Here is a 20,568-nt window from a genome sequence, read left to right as displayed (position 1 = left end):
TTTAAAAAATAGATGTAAAACAAATCCAAGCTAAGAAAAGGTTATCAGAGGGGGGCAGAGGGGTAAAATGTTCCTCTCTCCCACTGAAGGTGTTCAGGTCCTAGACTATGTGACTTCTGCTTTCACCTTCTATAATGAGGTACATACTCCACTCTAAATACACACTTATTCCCCCTCGCGTCTCGCCCCTGAACCCTCACAGCCCCCCCCCCCCCCCCGACGCTACTGTTATTTTCCCAACATCCCCCGAGGCTACGAAGAACATTTGCTACACAACGATATCAGAAGAGAAAGTACATGTATTCACCGGTCCCCCACAACAGCACAGGAAAAGGGAACATTCCGGTAATGGGTGTGTGAGGTTTAAATGTTAGACTGCTTGTACGAGCCTCGGCCTTATTGTCCTTCAAGGCGCTATTTTCCCACACAGGAATCTGGAGCAATCACAAAGAAATACCCCAATATATGTTCAAGTAATTTATATCTGCACCCACACACTGCAGTGTGTGTGTGTGTGTGTGTGTGTGTGTGTGTGTGTGTGTGTGTGTGTGTGTGTGTGTGTGTGTGTGTGTGTGTGTGTGTGTGTGTGTGTGTGTTTGACGTCTAAAATATTTGGGTCCTTTGTACTTCGTGTCCTTTGTACATCCAACGAATGATGGTCTTCTGCATGGGAAAGACCACCTGGGACCTTTAACAAGTTGACCTTTAGTGTCACACCTGCTGTACCTCTATGGCTACAAAGTGACCTTAATTATCTTCCATTTTAGGGAAATGGCCAAAGCGTTTCAGCAGACCCACCTACCCTCTAAGGGCTAAATGATAGATGCATCAAGATGCTTCAGTCACAACCCAGACCACACCCACTTCTGCTCTCTTTAACGACCTGTGTGGAATGAATCCCCCAATCACACAGTCTGCTATCTAATCACCTGATCCTTTGATCGCATACCAGATCATAGAGAGCGTTTTGTCCTGACTGACTAACATCCATCTCCTCTCCAGGAATGCCTCTTTCTCACTCCAGGAGGGAGGGACCTGCAGCTGGTCTGCTGCGCTGTGTGAGGCCCCATCTCCACCTCCCATCTCAAAGGGGCCAAAGGGGCGCTTTCATGATCCCTGTCTCCCATCTGAGGCGGGCCACAGGGAGGCTTTCATGTCCCCAGTCTTGAATCTGAGGGACAACTTTGGTATCTCCAGCAGGCTCGCGGTCAGATCACCTTTCAAAGGTCCCGCGCAGCGAGGACCCGGAACCCGCGCTGTAGTGTATGTAACCAGGGGGTGCTAGGTAACGAACTAACGAGGTGCTCTTACAGAGAGGCAGTTAATTGTGGGGCTGTGATCGACGGAGCACACAGGGAAGGAGTGATACACCTGATGCAGGTGGCTGTGAAAGAGAGGAAAGGGGGGAGGAGAGGGATGGAGGGGTAGAGATTAGGGGGTCTCCACGCGTCAAGCATGTGGGGGGAGGGGGGGGGGTGGCAGGAAGAAAGGAAGAGGATGAGTGGCGTCTTTGTTTTAGGTAGAGAGGGAGAAGAGAGGGAGGGAGGAAGGGAGAGAGGGAGAAGAGACGGGGGGAGGGAGAAGAGATGGAGGGAGCAAGTAGCTTTTCATTAGAAATAAAAGGATTCCCTGTTTTAGCCATATAGGAATCCTGCTGTTTCCTCACAACCTTAAATGGATACTTCAGGATGTTGGCAATGAAGCCCTTTATCTACTTCCCCAGAGTCCAATGAAGTCGTGGATACCATTTTTAGGTGCCTGCGTGCAGTTTGAAGGACGTTGCTAACTAGCGTTAGCACAATGACTGGAAGTCTATGGTAACCGCTAGCATGCTAGTAGATACCATAGACTTCCAGGCATTGCGTTAACTGAAGTATCCCTTTCAGTATCCCATCCTGAAGTATCCCTTTCAGTTCACACACACACACACACGAGTGTGCATGCACATGCACACACGGAAAGCAGGGTGAGTATAATGTAATATCAGACAATTAACACAATTGTAGATTTTTTTATGTAAATTTACTAACATCTGAAGGAGAAAGAAAACAGAAGAAAAGAGAAATAGAAAACAGAGAGCGACATGGAGATGGAGACCAGATAGATGAAAGAGAGAGAGAGAGGAAAGAGAGACATGGAGAGAAGGAGAGACGAGAGAGGAAAGAGACCAGGAGAGACGAAAGAGAGACAAGGAGAGACGAGAGAGAGACATGGAAAGAGGAGAGAGAGAGCGAGAGGAAAGAGACATGGTGAGATGAAGGAGAGATGAGAGAGAGACATGGAGGAGAGAGAGATGAGAGGGAGAGACACCAAGGAGAGAGACATGGAGAGAGGAGAGATATGGAGAGAGGAGAGAGACATGGAGAGAGAGAGAGAGAGAGAGACATGGAGAGAGAGAGATGGAGATAGGAAAGAGAGAGACATGGAGGAAAGAGAGAGACATGGAGAGATAGTCAGAGTGACGTATAACCTCACGGTGGCCCTACCTGGTCTAAAGGAGAAGGAGCGGTGAGGGTGCCGACGGACCAGTGTGGAGCAGAGGGCGGCGCGCCACGGCCCCTCACCTCATGAATAACGGGTGTGTGTGACAGGCTGATACTTCATCTGGGTGGTGGTGTGACAGGCGTAGAGAGGCCCCACGCTGTCGCGTGGTGCTTAATGGCTAAATTGGGAGACTGTTACTAATCGCTTATTGAATAATGAAAGTGCCACAGCTGATAAAAGATTTCAATACGGTGGATTATTTATAATATTTCACTTAAGTGCCCCGCTGACGAATGGGGCGAAGGGGCTGCACAGAGGCCGGCTGGCTGGGGGAGCGTCTCACAATGTTCGGCCTTCGGGAAAAGTGTGCTGGGTTGGGGGTGTGAAGGAAGCATGCTCCACCTAAAACATTTTTGAATAAAGTGTGTAACACAAGGAATTCATCCACAATGAGTAACGATTACTTGGCTATATACACAGGGTACCAGTACCGAGCCAATGATAACTTGGTTATATACACAGGGTACCAGTAGGGAGTCAATGTGCAGGGGTACGAGGTAATTGAGGTAGATATGTATATATAGGTAGAGAAAGTGACTAGACAACAGGATGATATAAACTGTAACAGCAGCGTATGATGAGTCAAAAGAGTTTGTATAAAATTGGTCAATGCAGATAGTTAAATAGTTAACCAATAGCTACCCAGATTAAATATTTAGCCATCTTATGGCTTGGGGGTAGAAGCTGTTCAGGGTCCTGTTGGATCCAGACTTGGTGCATCGGTACCGCTTGCCGGATGCCAAGCAGTTGCCATATCAAGAGGTGATGCAGCCAGTCAAGATGCTCTCAATGGTGCAGCTTGTAGAACCTTTTGAGGATCTGAGGGCCTATGCAGAATCTTTTCAGCCTCCTGAGGGGGAAGAGGCGTTGTTGTGCTCTCTTCATGGACCATGATAATTCCATAGTGATGTGGACACAAGGAACTTCAAGCTCGTCAAGCCCGTCAGGAAATCCAGGATCCAGTTGCAGAGGGAGGTGTTTGGGTCCTTAGCATAGTGATGAGCTTGGAGTGGACTATGGTGTTGAACGCTGAGCTGTAGTCAATGAATAGCATTCTCACGTAGGTGTTCCTTTTGTCCAGGTGAGAAAGGACAGTGTGGAGTGTAATAGAAATTGCATTATCTCTGGATCTGTTGGGGCGGTATGCAAATTGGAATGGGTTCATGGTGTCTGGGATGATGGTTTGATGTGAGCCATGACCAGCCTTTCAGCGCATATCATGGCTACAGATGTGAATGCTACAGGGCAATAGTCATTTAGACTGGTTACCTTGGTGTTCTTGAGTACAAGGACTATGGTGGCCTGCTTGAAACATGAAGGTAAGTTTAGACACTTGCCAGATGGTCAGCGAATGCTCTGAGTACCTGTCCTGGTAATCCACCTGACCCTGCGAATGCTCCGAGTACCTGTCCTGGTAATCCACCTGACCCTGCGGCCTTGTGAATGCTCCGAGTACCTGTCCTGGTAATCCACCTGAACCTGCGGCCTTGTGAATGCTAACCTGTTTAAAGTAGGGATGCACCGATATGACATTTTTGGCCAATACCGATATCTGATATTTTCCTTGCCAAAACAAAACCGATATCTGATATTTTCCTTGTCAAAACCAAACAATACCGATATCTGCTATTTTCCTTGCCAAAACAAAACTATACTTAAATTTTTTTGCGGACTTTTAAGCATTCTAGCACAGTTAAATAGTTGAAACACACACTGGCCAAAAAGTTATTTTGTTGGCATTTACGTATGTCCCCATTACCAGTAAAACATAATCAAAACCTATTTTGTTGTTCACTTGTTCAGTCGTTTCAGTCTCAACAGGATTTCATCATATATGTCAAGCAGTGAAGTTTCAGCTCTGTCTGTCCGTGGCCTCTCTTCCTCGGTGCGCACTGTCACTGTGTCCGTTTCTATCTTGTCCAGCTGTGTCTAACATTTCAGGTAAATCCTAATTCTTGTCTGCATCGAAGTAGCGGTCCTTGTACCTAGCATCGAGCATGGTGGCAACACAGTAGAGGCTCCGAGAAAATGCCACCGAATCGCGAGTTGACAGCCTCTTGTAGAGTACTTTTGCAAGTTTTAACCCCACGGTCTATGTTGGCAGTTTTGTTGAGCAGCCGTTTCAATGCCATGACAGAGGGTATCACGTCTGCTGCAGACGCAGTTGATGAGCTTATTTCTCCAGTCAGTTGTTCGAATGGAGCTAGGAGTTCATGTGTTCATGTTTCCAAGTTTCAAACATGTTCTCAAATGCCATTGAAACGGCAGCAGCGGTATGACAACCAGCACATTCATGAGCATGAAATACGACTTTCCTCAGTACGAAATCCTCGTTGACGCACTGTGCTGTCAGACTCAGCATGCTCATGGGGCTGACATCGCTGGTCCAAATGTCAGTCGTGAAGCTAATAGCAGTACATAGCAAGTAGCTCCATAGCAAGTAGCTCATGGATGTTGATTTCAACAATACTGTGTAACTACGGTAGGGCAACATCTGAAAAATAGCGCCTACCGGGGTTTGAGGTGCTCGACCAGTGGGCGAAAGCCAACATCACCCACGACAAAGAATGGTTGATTGTCAAGGGCAATGAATTCCATTATCTTGGCGTTAATGGATTTCGCCTTTTGAGTTGTCTCGCTGAAATGTTCTTACTCTTTCAAATGACTGCTCGACTTGAACTTGTTTAGTTGTTGGAAGTGTACACTTAGTATTTTTCTGCTTTTGCTCTGTGTAGCACTGTATTTTTTGTTGCGTCATTACGTCATATACCAATGTTATATAGGTATGCACGTCAGCTTTGACACCCGTTTTGCACATCAGCGTTAAACTAGAAATCGGACCGATGCCGATGTTGGTATTTCTAGCTAATATCGGCCGATATTCATCCATCCCTAGTTTAAAGGTGTTACTTCAATTACGGAGAGCGTGGTCACACAGTCATCCGGAACAGCTGGTGCACTCATGGTTTAGTGTTGCTTGCCTCGAAGTGAGCATAGAAGGTATTTAGCTCGTTTGATGAAAACTCTCTTGGTAAATAGTATGGTCTACAGCTTATCATGTGGTATTCTAACTCAGGCGAGCAGAACCTCGAGACTTCCTTAATATTAGAGATTGCGCACCAGCTGTTGATAAGAGACACCACCTCCCCTGAGCTTCCCTGATGCCACTGCTCTGTTCTGCCGCTGTATAGAAAAACAACCTTGATTTATATTTACCATGTCCTTGTTCAGCCACGACTCAGAGAAACATAGGATATTACAGTTCTTCAGATCAGGTTGACAGGATAGTCTCGAACGGCGCTCATCCAGTTTATTCTCCAGTGATTGCACGTTCGCCAATAGCACAGCGGGTAGAGGTGGTTTATCCACTCTCCGATATAGTCTCGTCATGTATCCTGCACGCCGGCCTCTACAGCGCCTGTCTCCTCCTCCTTCGTGTCTGGGCTTTGGTGCCTGGTCCGGGATGATCAATATAAGTTTCACCTCGTCCAAATCAAGGTTAGCGATAGCTGTTCTGATGTCCAGAAGCTCTTTTACGGTCATAGGAAACGATTGTGAAAATATTAAATACAAAAAACTACTGCTACTACTGCCAGTCCCATTCTAACTATGAAGGAGATTGGACAAATATTAAAGCAGTTTCAAGAGTGAAGATATGAACCAGTCGCTGGACGCCTTTGGTAGTTTCATAAAGCACGCTGGGTGCTACAATGATTTCCAACGGTGTCAGGACACTCACCTCAGATAAACACACATGAGCAGCACTCATAGTAATTTCAATTAATACATTTCCTACATTCAAAATAGCCTGTTTGCAAGCTAGGTGAAATATATTACACATTCAGCCCCCTACATTATAATGTCCCATTCCCAGTAATGTCTATCTGCTCCAGTATTCCTCCCAGTCCCAGCCAGCCAGCCAGCCAGCCAGCCAGCCAAGCAGGCAGGAGAGGAGATGGAGTGACCCCAGACAGGGACAGAAGACAGGCACTTGTCTTGTCAGCCACGTGATTCCCTCTGATGGAAGTGCTACACATTACATCACACATCTGCTACCAACTCTGCATCTGTTCCCCTCCCATTCACAATGGTGGGTGACATTTTGTGTGTGTGTGTGTGTGTGTGTGTGTGTGTGTGTGTGTGTGTGTGTGTGTGTGTGTGTGTATGTGCGCATGAGTGAGGATGCATCAGTGTGTTTGATACCCCAAGACAGTGTATTTGAGCCTATAAACCTGTGTATCCACAAGTAAACGTGTGTGTTTAAGAGCAATCCATTCAGTACCATTCATTGTGACAGAGTACTATGTCATGTTTACTATTAGCAGTGCTGAAAACACACATCTGACTGACAGACAGAAAGAAAGAGAGGAGGAATGGAGGGATGAGAGAAAAGAATGGAGAACCCCCTTCCACAAGCAGAGTAATGTCAGGGGGCTCGTGGGAAGACATGGCTGCGTTTCCCATACCTGTTCCTACGGCAACATACGGTGCCTTATCATATTCAAATGCCTTGTTTCATTAATTTAATGTACCATTTATTTATCTGGTTTAATATCATTGGAATAAAATCTCTTTAAAAGAGTTACCTGGTCCAAGACAGCTAAAGGGTAAGACAAGTCAGATATTAAGCCATCGTTGACAATCATTAGTTATCGAAAATCAATAGGTTAATCATAGTTTTGTACTTCCTAGGTTTGTTGCTCCATTCTTTTCCAGACGCATTCATTCAATAGCAGAGCAGCTTAGCACCTAGGACCCAGTTAGTGTATAGCCTAGGTGTTCGTTAGCTAGGGGGAGCGTTTTAGCGAGCGGACCAGGGCTGGAAAACGGAGAGGGGAGGGGAGATGGCGTTACCTTCCGCAGTACCAGAGAGGCCGTCGGCTTTGAAGTTGCTGGTGCTCTTCTTCCGCCGGTGCTTCTTGCGGTTGGCGTGCGGCGAGGGGGGCGGGTCCATCTTAGGGCTGGTGGTGTTGGAGATGGAGGGGCTGGAGCACACAGACTCTCCCAGACCCGTGTCTACAGGGAAAGAGACAGACCGTTAGATAATACTGCTTCTCGACAACAAGAAGATGGAAGCAATGAAGGACCAGAAATACTTTTGAAAATATGTTGAGTACGCAAGAGTAAACAGCAACTAGGGCTGTGAAGGTCATTGAATAACCGTGTAACTGACGGTTATGGATGAAGACTGTCATGAAAATGCTATGCTAGACGCGGGGGTGTTCAGCTCTATAGACTACGCTAGACGCGGGGGTGTTCAGCTCTATAGACTACGCTAGACGCGGGGGTGTTCAGCTCTATAGACTACGCTAGACGCGGGGGTGTTCAGCTCTATAGACTACGCTAGACGCGGGGGTGTTCAGCTCTATAGACTACGCTAGACGCGGGGGTGTTCAGCTCTATAGACTACGCTAGACGCGGGGGTGTTCAGCTCTATAGACTACGCTAGACGCGGGGGTGTTCAGCTCTATAGACTACGCTAGACGCGGGGGTGTTCAGCTCTATAGACTACGCTAGACGCGGGGGTGTTCAGCTCTATAGACTACGCTAGACGCGGGGGTGTTCAGCTCTATAGACTACGCTAGACGCGGGGGTGTTCAGCTCTATAGACTACGCTAGACCCGGGGGTGTTCAGCTCTATAGACTACGCTAGAAGCGGGGGTGTTCAGCTCTATAGACTACGCTAGACGCGGGGGTGTTCAGCTCTATAGACTACGCTAGACGCGGGGGTGTTCAGCTCTATAGACTACGCTAGACGCGGGGGTGTTCAGCTCTATAGACTACGCTAGACGCGGGGGTGTTCAGCTCTATAGACTACGCTAGACGCGGGGGTGTTCAGCTCTATAGACTACGCTAGACGCGGGGGTGTTCAGCTCTATAGACTACGCTAGACGCGGGGGTGTTCAGCTCTATAGACTATGCTAGACGCGGGGGTGTTCAGCTCTATAGACTACGCTAGACGCGGGGGTGTTCAGCTCTATAGACTACGCTAGACGCGGGGGTGTTCAGCTCTATAGACTACGCTAGACGCGGGGGTGTTCAGCTCTATAGACTACGCTAGACGCGGGGGTGTTCAGCTCTATAGACTATGCTAGACGCGGGGGTGTTCAGCTCTATAGACTATGCTAGACGCGGGGGTGTTCAGCTCTATAGACTATGCTAGACGCGGGGGTGTTCAGCTCTATAGACTATGCTAGACGCGGGGGTGTTCAGCTCTATAGACTATGCTAGACGCGGGGGTGTTCAGCTCTATAGACTACGCTAGACGCGGGGGTGTTCAGCTCTATAGACTATGCTAGACGCGGGGGTGTTCAGCTCTATAGACTACGCTAGACGCGGGGGTGTTCAGCTCTATAGACTATGGCACTTTGATGTGTTGACTTTCTTTTATTCAATGCACGTTTTCATTGCTTGCTAGTAAATAAATAAATATGTCTTTTACATTTTGGGGGATGTGTCTGACTATTCATTCATTATTCAACAGCAGTGGACAATGTTGTTCTGGCTCTGAGGCCTATAATGCGCTAATGTTGTCAAACGGACAACTGGCCAATCCTCTCCAACCTGGCATGGTACAGTATCATTTGATACAGAATATTTTCTTAATTTATAGACTAATCAACGCTGATCAGGGCCGGTCCTGGTCCATAGCCCGCCCTCGGCGAGACCAAAAAGAATGAACGCCCTTCCTATCCCCGCTAAGTAGAATAGTAGCCTGGGCTATACAGAGACGGCCCACAATGCTCTTATGAATGCACGTGGTAGCCTACTGTTTGTAAAACAGGCAATTTACCGTTTATCCCTGTCATTTAGTTACATTAATTTCTGTTAATGGATGTATTAATTATAGTAATTTACCATTATCATTCTCAGAGTGGAAACGTTGTTAGCAGAGCTCACAACCTGCTACACTTGTGAGAAACAAGTTGTGGTTTATTTCATACCATCATTTACACGCTCCATGTGAGCAATGAGCATGTGTCTGGTTTCTCTGTCCTGTTAATGTTGACAGACTGCACGCCCCTGAGCATGCATAGAAAAACCTGGCCTGCTTCTCGCAAACGTTCAATGAAGGAAAGGGCCCATTTGGGGATGTCTGATTTCTGATAGTCTTAACTCACCAACACTAGCTGAGCTTCTTCACCTCCCGAGTGGCGCAGCGGTCTAAGGCACTGCATCGCAGTGATAGAGGTGATAGAGGTGTCACTACAGAGCCGGGTTCGATCCCAGGCTGTGTTGCAGCAGGCTGCGACCGGGAGACCCATGAGTCGGCACACAATTGGCCAAGCGTCGTCCGGGTTAGGGGAGGGTTTGGTCGACTGCGATGTCCTTGTCCCATCACGCTCTAGCGACTCCTTGTGGCGGGCCGGGCGCATGCACGCTGACTTCAGTCGCCGGCTGTACGGTGTTTCCTCCGACACATTGGTGCGGCTGGCTTCCGGGTTAAGCGAGCAGTGTGTCAAGAAGCAATGCGGCTTGGCAGGGTCGTGTTTCGGAGGATGCATGGTTCTCAACCTTTGGCACTCCCGAGTCCGTAGGAGAGTTGCAACGATGGGACAAGACTAACTACCAATTGGAGATCACAAAATTGGGGAGAAAAAGGAGTGAGCTTCCTCACCTCACACTGCAAGCCAACGAAGTCAACATTTATTTATTTTTTTACAATCCAATTATTATAATAGTACCTCACAGTATTTGAAAGATCTTTCCAACACTCTCCCCCTTGATAATCAGCATTAGTGAAAATTAGACTATGGACATGTTGCGTGTATTTGTTTCAATTGTAATGATTGTCAATTTCATACCATATCACAGATGTCCCTTCATACTTTCCTTGTCAATTCATTATCTTGTGTGTGGCTGTGTCCAGCTAGGGAAGCAGTAATACAGGGTCTGAGTGTGGCTGTGTCCAGCTAGGGAAGCAGTAATACAGGAGCTGAGTGTGGATGTGTCCAGCTAGGGAAGCAGTAATACAGGGGCTGAGTGTGGATGTGTCCAGCTAGGGAAGCAGTAATACAGGGTCTGAGTGTGGATGTGTCCAGCTAGGGAAGCAGTAATACAGGAGCTGAGTGTGGATGTGTCCAGCTAGGGAAGCAGTAATACAGGAGCTGAGTGTGGATGTGTCCAGCTAGGGAAGCAGTAATACAGGGGCTGAGTGTGGATGTGTCCAGCTAGGGAAGCAGTAATACAGGGTCTGAGTGTGGATGTGTCCAGCTAGGGAAGCAGTAATACAGGAGCTGAGTGTGGATGTGTCCAGCTAGGGAAGCAGTAATACAGGAGCTGAGTGTGGATGTGTCCAGCTAGGGAAGCAGTAATACAGGGGCTGAGTGTGGATGTGTCCAGCTAGGGAAGCAGTAATACAGGGTCTGAGTGTGGATGTGTCCAGCTAGGGAAGCAGTAATACAGGAGCTGAGTGTAGATGTGTCCAGCTAGGGAAGCAGTAATACAGGAGCTGAGTGTAGATGTGTCCAGCTAGGGAAGCAGTAATACAGGAGCTGAGTGTGGATGTGTCCAGCTAGGGAAGCAGTAATACAGGGTCTGAGTGTGGATGTGTCCAGCTAGGGAAGCAGTAATACAGGGTCTGAGTGTAGATGTGTCCAGCTAGGGAAGCAGTAATACAGGAGCTGAGTGTAGATGTGTCCAGCTAGGGAAGCAGTAATACAGGAGCTGAGTGTGGATGTGTCCAGCTAGGGAAGCAGTAATACAGGAGCTGAGTGTGGATGTGTCCAGCTAGGGAAGCAGTAATACAGGAGCTGAGTGTGGATGTGTCCAGCTAGGGAAGCAGTAATACAGGAGCTGAGTGTGGATGTGTCCAGCTAGGGAAGCAGTAACACAGGAACTGAGTGTGGAAGTGTCCAGCTAGGGAAGCAGTAATACAGGGTCTGAGTGTGGCTGTGTCCAGCTAGGGAAGCAGTAATACAGGGTCTGAGTGTGGAAGTGTCCAGCTAGGGAAGCAGTAATACAGGAGCTGAGTGTGGATGTGTCCAGCTAGGGAAGCAGTAATACAGGAGCTGAGTGTGGATGTGTCCAGCTAGGGAAGCAGTAATACAGGAGCTGAGTGTGGATGTGTCCAGCTAGGGAAGCAGTAACACAGGAACTGAGTGTGGAAGTGTCCAGCTAGGGAAGCAGTAATACAGGGTCTGAGTGTGGCTGTGTCCAGCTAGGGAAGCAGTAATACAGGGTCTGAGTGTGGAAGTGTCCAGCTAGGGAAGCAGTAACACAGGGTCTGAGTGTGGATGTGTCCAGCTAGGGAAGCAGTAACACAGGGTCTGAGTGTGGATGTGTCCAGCTAGGGAAGCAGTAACACAGGGTCTGAGTATGGATGTGTCCAGCTAGGGAAGCAGTAACACAGGGTCTGAGTGTGGATGTGTCCAGCTAGGGAAGCAGTAATACAGGGTCTGAGTGTGGCTGTGTCCAGCTAGGGAAGCAGTAATACAGGAGCTGAGTGTGGATGTGTCCAGCTAGGGAAGCAGTAATACAGGGGCTGAGTGTGGATGTGTCCAGCTAGGGAAGCAGTAATACAGGGTCTGAGTGTGGATGTGTCCAGCTAGGGAAGCAGTAATACAGGGGCTGAGTGTAGATGTGTCCAGCTAGGGAAGCAGTAATACAGGAGCTGAGTGTGGATGTGTCCAGCTAGGGAAGCAGTAATACAGGGGCTGAGTGTGGATGTGTCCAGCTAGGGAAGCAGTAATACAGGGTCTGAGTGTGGATGTGTCCAGCCAGGGAAGCAGTAATACAGGGTCTGAGTGTGGATGTGTCCAGCTAGGGAAGCAGTAATACAGGAGCTGAGTGTGGATGTGTCCAGCTAGGGAAGCAGTAATACAGGGTCTGAGTGTGGATGTGTCCAGCTCTATGGAGCCATTCATAGCAGTCAGTGGATGAAGCTGCCATTCATTTGGCTGGCCCAGGATATCAGGCTAGGAGGCCACGAGACGCTTCACTTTTCATGCGCTGAGCTGACAGCTGTGACTTGCGGCGGAATAAAATAACATTCAGTTCCCATCAATATCAGCGTGGGCGGCGGGACTGATGTGGACAGTGGGGTTGGGGGGGAGGGGCCGCTGGCACGGAGCGAGCTCCTATCACACTGATGTAGCGCCTGCTGCCCAGAACAGAACAGACAGCCTCAAGGACAGACATAACTTATTGGACTATCGTTTAGTCTCAGCTCAAGTGGAAAACGTGACAACTTATCTCTGCTGACAAGATGCCATCCCGGAGCGCACAATTAACCGCCCGGGATTAACAGCCCTCACATCTGCAGCCCCTCCTCCCTCTCCTCACCCGCATCTCCCCCCATCCCAGCCTCCCCCTCCTCTCTCTACATCACTACCTTCACATATCACACTATCCCCTCCCTCCCTCCCTCCCTCGCAGCATCCCCCATCTCTCTCTACAATCATCCCTCCACTGGCGCCCTCAGTATCTGTTGTTAACAGTCTTCCTTGTTCTTTTTCTGTGAGCCAGCCTCTCTCTCGCTCTTCTCCTTCAAACTCTGGTATAAAGAGAGGCTCATTGAGACACTGTATCCTGAAACCTGACGACATGCATGTTGTGCTCTTTGATAGGGTGATAACATAGTTGCTCACAATGTAAAGAGCTTTGTGATTTCTGTCTGTAAATGAAAAGCGCTCTACAAATTAAATGTGTTATTATCATGAACAGTAAATGCATAATAATATCCCAGCCGTGTGTGTGAAGCGGTCATCAATAGTTACCACAGCCACAAAGTCATAATTCTGGCTAAACCCCACCCATGACAATTTCTCTTCTTAAAATCTGATTTGAAACCAAACCTTAAACACACTGCTAACCTTATACCTAAGCTTAAATTAAGACCAACAAGCTATTTTGGTGGCTGTGGTAACTAGTGACAACAGCGTGAAGCTGACCAACTCTGAGTGAGGATAGCAAACAGGAAGTGGAGGTAAAGTGACTTCCTGTCTGTCGGCTACTTTACGGTAGAAGATCAGAGGATGGCCGTGCAGCTCCTGAGGCATGGAATTCCACAGCCTGGTCTGCCAAATCAAAGACACCTGCTGCTGCCCCTCCCCCCACACACACAATGGGCTCTTTCACAGGGCCACCGCAACGCACACAAACTCTAAATACGTTTCTTCCTGTTTACAGTTTTGGAAAATACACAGGACCACAGGCGAAAGGTTCAGATAATTGAAATGCTGAGATTTGCTGACAGGGCCGTCATTTTAAAGCCTATCACCCAATCAAGCTAGGAGAGGCAGTAGAGACTATTGTTAGCCACTGTAAGAGACTTGGACAGGGAAAAGCAGGGAACAGGGTTGCTCCTGCGTGTGCATTCCTGAGCTGAAGGAGGAAGATGCCATGCCAGGGACATCCCCCCCAGCCACGGAGGACTGAAAATAGGAACACTATGTTAGTCAGAGGGTTGGAGGTTGGAGCTCAGCGAAGCGACTGTGGGCCTCGACCAGCTCAGCCCAGCGAGCCATTAGCCCCACAGCAAGCTGCCTGAGTAGGGAGGAACGCTAGCTTGCTCCCCTTTCCCCCTTGTCCCTGGTTGATCCCCCCCGGCTCCTACAGACCTGGAGGCGTCTAGGGAACAACAGCCTCCTAATGAAACAGACACTCATTAGTATTACTGCTCCCATTGTTCCATCATTAAGGGGAAACGGCAACTCAATGCAGAGAGGATAAAGGGGGCGTGTTGACTGAGAGTAGCTAACAGACTAGAGGCCATCGATGTCATAACCATCCAATATTTATTTAACTGGAGAAAGGAGACATATCCACACACTAACAACCCTGCAGCTGTCCTCTCCCGTCCTCACCTCTACTTACTGGCTACACGGCTTCTAGTGTGTGGATGTCTTCATCTCTTCTCTCATTCTCCAATAGGACTCATTACTGTCTGTGGAGTACTAGGTCCCTCCTCCAATAGGACTCATTACTGTCTGTGGAGCACTAGGTCCCTCCTCCAATAGGACTCATTACTGTCTGTGGAGCACTAGGTCCCTCCTCCAGTAGGACTCATTACTGTCTGTGGAGCACTAGGTCCCTCCTCCAATAGGACTCATTACTGTCTGTGGAGCACTAGGTCCCTCCTCCAATAGGACTCATTACTGTCTGTGGAGCACTAGGTCCCTCCTCCAATAGGACTCATTACTGTCTGTGGAGCACTAGGTCCCTCCTCCAGTAGGACTCATTACTGTCTGTGGAGCACTAGGTCCCTCCTCCAATAGGACTCATTACTGTCTGTGGAGCACTAGGTCCCTCCTCCAATAGGACTCATTACTGTCTGTGGAGCACTAGGTCCCTCCTCCAATAGGACTCATTACTGTCTGTGGAGCACTAGGTCCCTCCTCCAATAGGACTCATTACTGTCTGTGGAGCACTAGGTCCCTCCTCCAGTAGGACTCATTACTGTCTGTGGAGCACTAGGTCCCTCCTCCAATAGGACTCATTACTGTCTGTGGAGCACTAGGTCCCTCCTCCAATAGGACTCATTACTGTCTGTGGAGCACTAGGTCCCTCCTCCAATAGGACTCATTACTGTCTGTGGAGTACTAGGTCCCTCCAATAAGACTCATTACTGTCTGTGGCGCGCTAGGTCCCTCCTCCAATAGGACTCATTACTGTCTGTGGAGCACTAGGTCCCTCCTCCAATAGGACTCATTACTGTCTGTGGAGCACTAGGTCCCTCCTCCAGTAGGACTCATTACTGTCTGTGGAGCACTAGGTCCCTCCTCCAATAGGACTCATTACTGTCTGTGGAGCACTAGGTCCCTCCTCCAATAGGACTCATTACTGTCTGTGGAGCACTAGGTCCCTCCTCCAATAGGACTCATTACTGTCTGTGGAGCACTAGGTCCCTCCTCCAATAGGACTCATTACTGTCTGTGGAGTACTAGGTCCCTCCTCCAATAGGACTCATTACTGTCTGTGGAGCACTAGGTCCCTCCTCCAATAGGACTCATTACTGTCTGTGGAGCACTAGGTCCCTCCTCCAATAGGACTCATTACTGTCTGTGGAGCACTAGGTCCCTCCTCCAATAGGACTCATTACTGTCTGTGGAGCACTAGGTCCCTCCTTCAATAGGACTCATTACTGTCTGTGGCGCACTAGGTCCCTCCTCCAATAGGACTCATTACTGTCTGTGGAGTACTAGGTCCCTCCTCCAATAGGACTCATTACTGTCTGTGGAGTACTAGGTCCCTCCTCCAATAGGACTCATTACTGTCTGTGGAGCACTAGATCCCTTCTCCAATAGGACTCATTACTGTCTGTGGAGTACTAGGTCCCTCCTCCAATAGGACTCATTACTGTCTGTGGAGCACTAGGTCCCTCCTCCAATAGGACTCATTACTGACTGTGGAGTACTAGGTCCCTCCTCCAATAGGACTCATTACTGTCTGTGGAGTACTAGGTCCCTCCTCCAATAGGACTCATTACTGTCTGTGGAGCACTAGATCCCTCCTCCAATAGGACTCATTACTGTCTGTGGAGCACTAGGTCCCTCCTCCAATAGGACTCATTACTGTCTGTGGAGTACTAGGTCCCTCCTCCAATAGGACTCATTACTGTCTGTGGAGTACTAGGTCCCTCCTCCAATAGGACTCATTACTGTCTGTGGAGCACTAGGTCCCTCCTCCAATAGGACTCATTACTGTCTGTGGAGCACTAGGTCCCTCCTCCAATAGGACTCATTACTGTCTGTGGAGCACTAGGTCCCTCCTCCGATAGGACTCATTACTGTCTGTGGAGCACTAGGTCCCTCCTCCGATAGGACTCATTACTGTCTGTGGAGCACTAGGTCCCTCCTCCAATAGGACTCATTACTGTCTGTGGAGCACTAGGTCCCTCCTCCAATAGGACTCATTACTGTCTGTGGAGTACTAGGTCCCTCCTCCAATAGGACTCATTACTGTCTGTGGAGTACTAGGTCCCTCCTCCAATAGGACTCATTACTGTCTGTGGCGCGCTAGGTCCCTCCTCCAATAGGACTCATTACTGTCTGTGGAGCACTAGGTCCCTCCTCCAATAGGACTCATTACTGTCTGTGGAGCACTAGGTCCCTCCTCCAGTAGGACTCATTACTGTCTGTGGAGCACTAGGTCCCTCCTCCAATAGGACTCATTACTGTCTGTGGAGCACTAGGTCCCTCCTCCAATAGGACTCATTACTGTCTGTGGAGCACTAGGTCCCTCCTCCAATAGGACTCATTACTGTCTGTGGAGCACTAGGTCCCTCCTCCAATAGGACTCATTACTGTCTGTGAAGCACTAGATCCCTCCTCCAATAGGACTCATTACTGTCTGTGGAGCACTAGGTCCCTCCTCCAATAGGACTCATTACTGTCTGTGGAGCACTAGGTCCCTCCTCCAATAGGACGCATTACTGTCTGTGGAGCACTAGGTCCCTCCTCCAATAGGACTCATTACTGTCTGTGGAGCACTAGGTCCCTCCTCCAATAGGACTCATTACTGTCTGTGGAGCACTAGGTCCCTCCTCCGATAGGACTCATTACTGTCTGTGGAGCACTAGGTCCCTCCTCCAATAGGACTCATTACTGTCTGTGGAGCACTAGGTCCCTCCTCCAATAGGACTCATTACTGTCTGTGGAGTACTAGGTCCCTCCTCCAATAGGACTCATTACTGTCTGTGGAGTACTAGGTCCCTCCTCCAATAGGACTCATTACTGTCTGTGGCGCGCTAGGTCCCTCCTCCAATAGGACTCATTACTGTCTGTGGAGCACTAGGTCCCTCCTCCAATAGGACTCATTACTGTCTGTGGAGCACTAGGTCCCTCCTCCAGTAGGACTCATTACTGTCTGTGGAGCACTAGGTCCCTCCTCCAATAGGACTCATTACTGTCTGTGGAGCACTAGGTCCCTCCTCCAATAGGACTCATTACTGTCTGTGGAGCACTAGGTCCCTCCTCCAATAGGACTCATTACTGTCTGTGGAGCACTAGGTCCCTCCTCCAATAGGACTCATTACTGTCTGTGAAGCACTAGATCCCTCCTCCAATAGGACTCATTACTGTCTGTGGAGCACTAGGTCCCTCCTCCAATAGGACTCATTACTGTCTGTGGAGCACTAGGTCCCTCCTCCAATAGGACGCATTACTGTCTGTGGAGCACTAGGTCCCTCCTCCAATAGGACTCATTACTGTCTGTGGAGCACTAGGTCCCTCCTCCAATAGGACTCATTACTGTCTGTGGAGCACTAGGTCCCTCCTCCAATAGGACTCATTACTGTCTGTGGAGCACTAGGTCCCTCCTCCAATAGGACTCATTACTGTCTGTGGAGCACTAGGTCCCTCCTCCAATAGGACTCATTACTGTCTGTGGAGCACTAGGTCCCTCCTCCAATAGGACTCATTACTGTCTGTGGAGTACTAGGTCCCTCCTCCAATAGGACTCATTACTGTCTGTGGAGCACTAGGTCCCTCCTCCAATAGGAGAAACGACAGGCCTAGATTGAAGGGACTTGTCTTCCTGTGAATCATCATGTCAGCAAATGAATATTATAGATGAGCAGATAGGAGAAGAGAGACAGAATATAATGTGATCTGATTAAAAACAGGCAGGTAACTAACTTACACAAGGCCTGGTGTAAAAGGTGTGGGGTTTAGATAAAGGGTTATTATGAAGACAGTCTCAAAGCAACAGACTATTGTTCCGACACAACTGCCCCTTCCACAGAGAAGAGTCCTTCAGAAGCCGACGGCCACAGAAGAGAGCAAATATCAGCAAGTCCTTTAGAAGCCGACGGCCACAACAGAACAACTAATTACAGAGACGTCCTCCTTTTCTTCTCCCTGAGAGCTCTCATTGGAATGGGCTCTGGGGGCAGAAGGTGATGACTTCTCAGGCCCTGGAGCCACTGGTCAACTAGTCATCCAGCTATCACAACTCATCCCAGTCACGACACAGTGGAGAGAGAGGAGGGGCACCTCGTTAAGGCTCGTTAAGACGTTGGGTAAGGCTCGTTAAGGGGCTGGGTAAAGGTTATTTATATAAAGAGAGGCTGAGGGGCCGTGATGCTTTCAGACAAGCTCAGAACAGAGCTCTCAACGCCTCCAGGACCCCAACATCGACTAACACAGTTATACACAGACACACAATACACACACACAGTTATACACAGACACACAATGTACACCCATTTTATTTTAGATCTGCATAAATGAATACTGTGATATAATGGGAATTGTAAAAATATACAGATTTGAATATGGTGTTAATTAGCTGGATTAAACAGAAGCTTTGTTAAACTGACAGATGTCAACCTCCATCATATCCCCAATCTACAGACACACACACAATCACACTCATTCTACTTTGGCCGTTAAAAAGAAACGGTTTGCGTTCATTGATAAATGGCCTTACAGAAATGTCTGTACAAATAAAGTTGAGTGAAATTGAACTGACTTGCATAAGCTGCCCACAGTTGGCTAAAGGAGAGACCGAGGTGTGTGTGTGTGTGTGTATTGAGGCCCCTGGGAGCCAATGTGATTAGAGTGTTTCACAACTTTAAACGTTATTTCAGGAGAGCAGCGCAGGGCCAACGGGCCCAAAACACACGGGGGACCTGTCACTCAGACTCATCGTCACAGCGACACACCCTCGATCCGACAGCTGTCAGTCTCAGCGTGCGGCAGACAGTGTGTGGCTGTGTGTGTGCATCAGTCAAAGACCAGAGCATGTACACACACACACAGACACCAGATCCCCCAGTGCATGTGAGGATAAATGTGTTCTTGCTAATGTGTGTCTCTGAGTGACCATTAGTTTGATAAACAGTTAAGACAGCATTAGGGGCCTGGCAGGCAGATCAATGGAAGACGAATGAAAGGCCCAGCGGAGGAGAAGGGCCCCCCTGCAGAGCTCTGCTCTCAGGCTGCCTGTACTAAGGCAGGCTCCCCACTGCGGAGCTCCATGTCAGAGCCCATCTGGGACACACGGACAGGGGGAAAGAAAAGACTGGGTCTGGGGGTGGCCTGATTCCTTTTCAGTCCAGTACCTGGTTCCTTAACGGTGTGTGTGTGTTTCCTCATACCTGTGCTGAGTCCTGAGTTGGCGATGACGGTGGCGTCGCTCCATTGGTCGGCGGAGGAGACTGAGTAGGATCTCTGGTGCATGCCGTCCCCACGACTGTTAAAGGACACCAAGCTGATCCCACTGGCCATCTGAGAGGCTGACAAACTACTGGTCACAGAGCCTGAAGGAGAGGGAGAGAGAAACCGGGATGTCTATCAGTCAGATGTCAAACTTATCTTTTGTTGAATATTCCATCATTTACTGACACCAACTCAAGTTTAAAAAGACGTTTACATTAGAAAGAAAAGTGCTCAGTTTTCCTTAGTTCACAATAAGGGCCTACTGGCAACACAACTAAAGGAGATGGAATGAAGAAATCCTGCTGCTACACCTTTGACTAAAGAGAAACCCCTAATAAAGCAAGTTGAACCTCGACCCCAAAGCAAACAACACAATGGATTGAGCTATGTCTACTGCAATAGGCCACACCACAGGGGACATAGAGTAAGGGCCCTCTCTCACTGTGGCCCCTGGCTCAATACATGTATCTGGATGTGCTGGGGGCTCCACATAAAGCATTAGCATTATAATAGGCTAATGTGACCGTAAACGGAGCCGAACAGAGCGGAGCGCGCATTTACCGCAGTCAATTACCCCAGTGCAGGGTGTGTGTGTGTGTGTGTGTGTTCAGTGTGAAGTTGAAGCGAAGGCTGGGTGTGATGAGAACAGCACCACCTCAGCCCAGAGCCTAAAGCTGCTGCTGTTGCTAGAATACACACTGATACAGTACAGTCTGACCCACTGGAGACATGACCGTGGATTGTAAACATACTAAACACACACGCGCGCAAATGTGCACTAACACGCAAACATACACACACTCGCATGTACAGGAATCACACACACAAAGTGATCATAAAGGAACACTCTACCAGCAGCCCGCTGCAGAAACCAAACCTTTGAGTTGCCGGAGCTTTCATGGCCTAACAGCTGAGTGAATCA

General features: G+C 48.7%; 1 protein-coding gene across 8 annotated transcripts in view; it reads right to left on the bottom strand.

Annotated features, from left to right (window-relative positions):
• agap1 (ArfGAP with GTPase domain, ankyrin repeat and PH domain 1) overlaps nucleotides 1–20,568 on the bottom strand; it is a 245,605-nt gene that overhangs the window by 47,727 nt on the left and 177,310 nt on the right. For 7 of the 8 annotated variants that reach the window (XM_071330514.1, XM_071330515.1, XM_071330516.1 and 4 more), the window contains 2 exons: nucleotides 19,586–19,747; nucleotides 7,399–7,560 (listed from right to left, as the gene is read on the bottom strand). In XM_071330514.1, coding sequence (XP_071186615.1) covers nucleotides 7,399–7,560; nucleotides 19,586–19,747 — 324 coding nt within the window. The remainder of the gene's footprint in view (nucleotides 1–7,398; nucleotides 7,561–19,585; nucleotides 19,748–20,568) is intronic. The other variant, XM_071330511.1, reaches the window with a different exon arrangement.

Source organism: Salvelinus alpinus, chromosome 10 (assembly GCF_045679555.1).
Source record: "Salvelinus alpinus chromosome 10, SLU_Salpinus.1, whole genome shotgun sequence".
Lineage (NCBI taxonomy): Eukaryota > Metazoa > Chordata > Actinopteri > Salmoniformes > Salmonidae > Salvelinus > Salvelinus alpinus.
The sequence above is the reverse complement of the archived record's forward strand: the minus strand, read 5'-3'. Positions and strand labels throughout refer to the sequence as shown.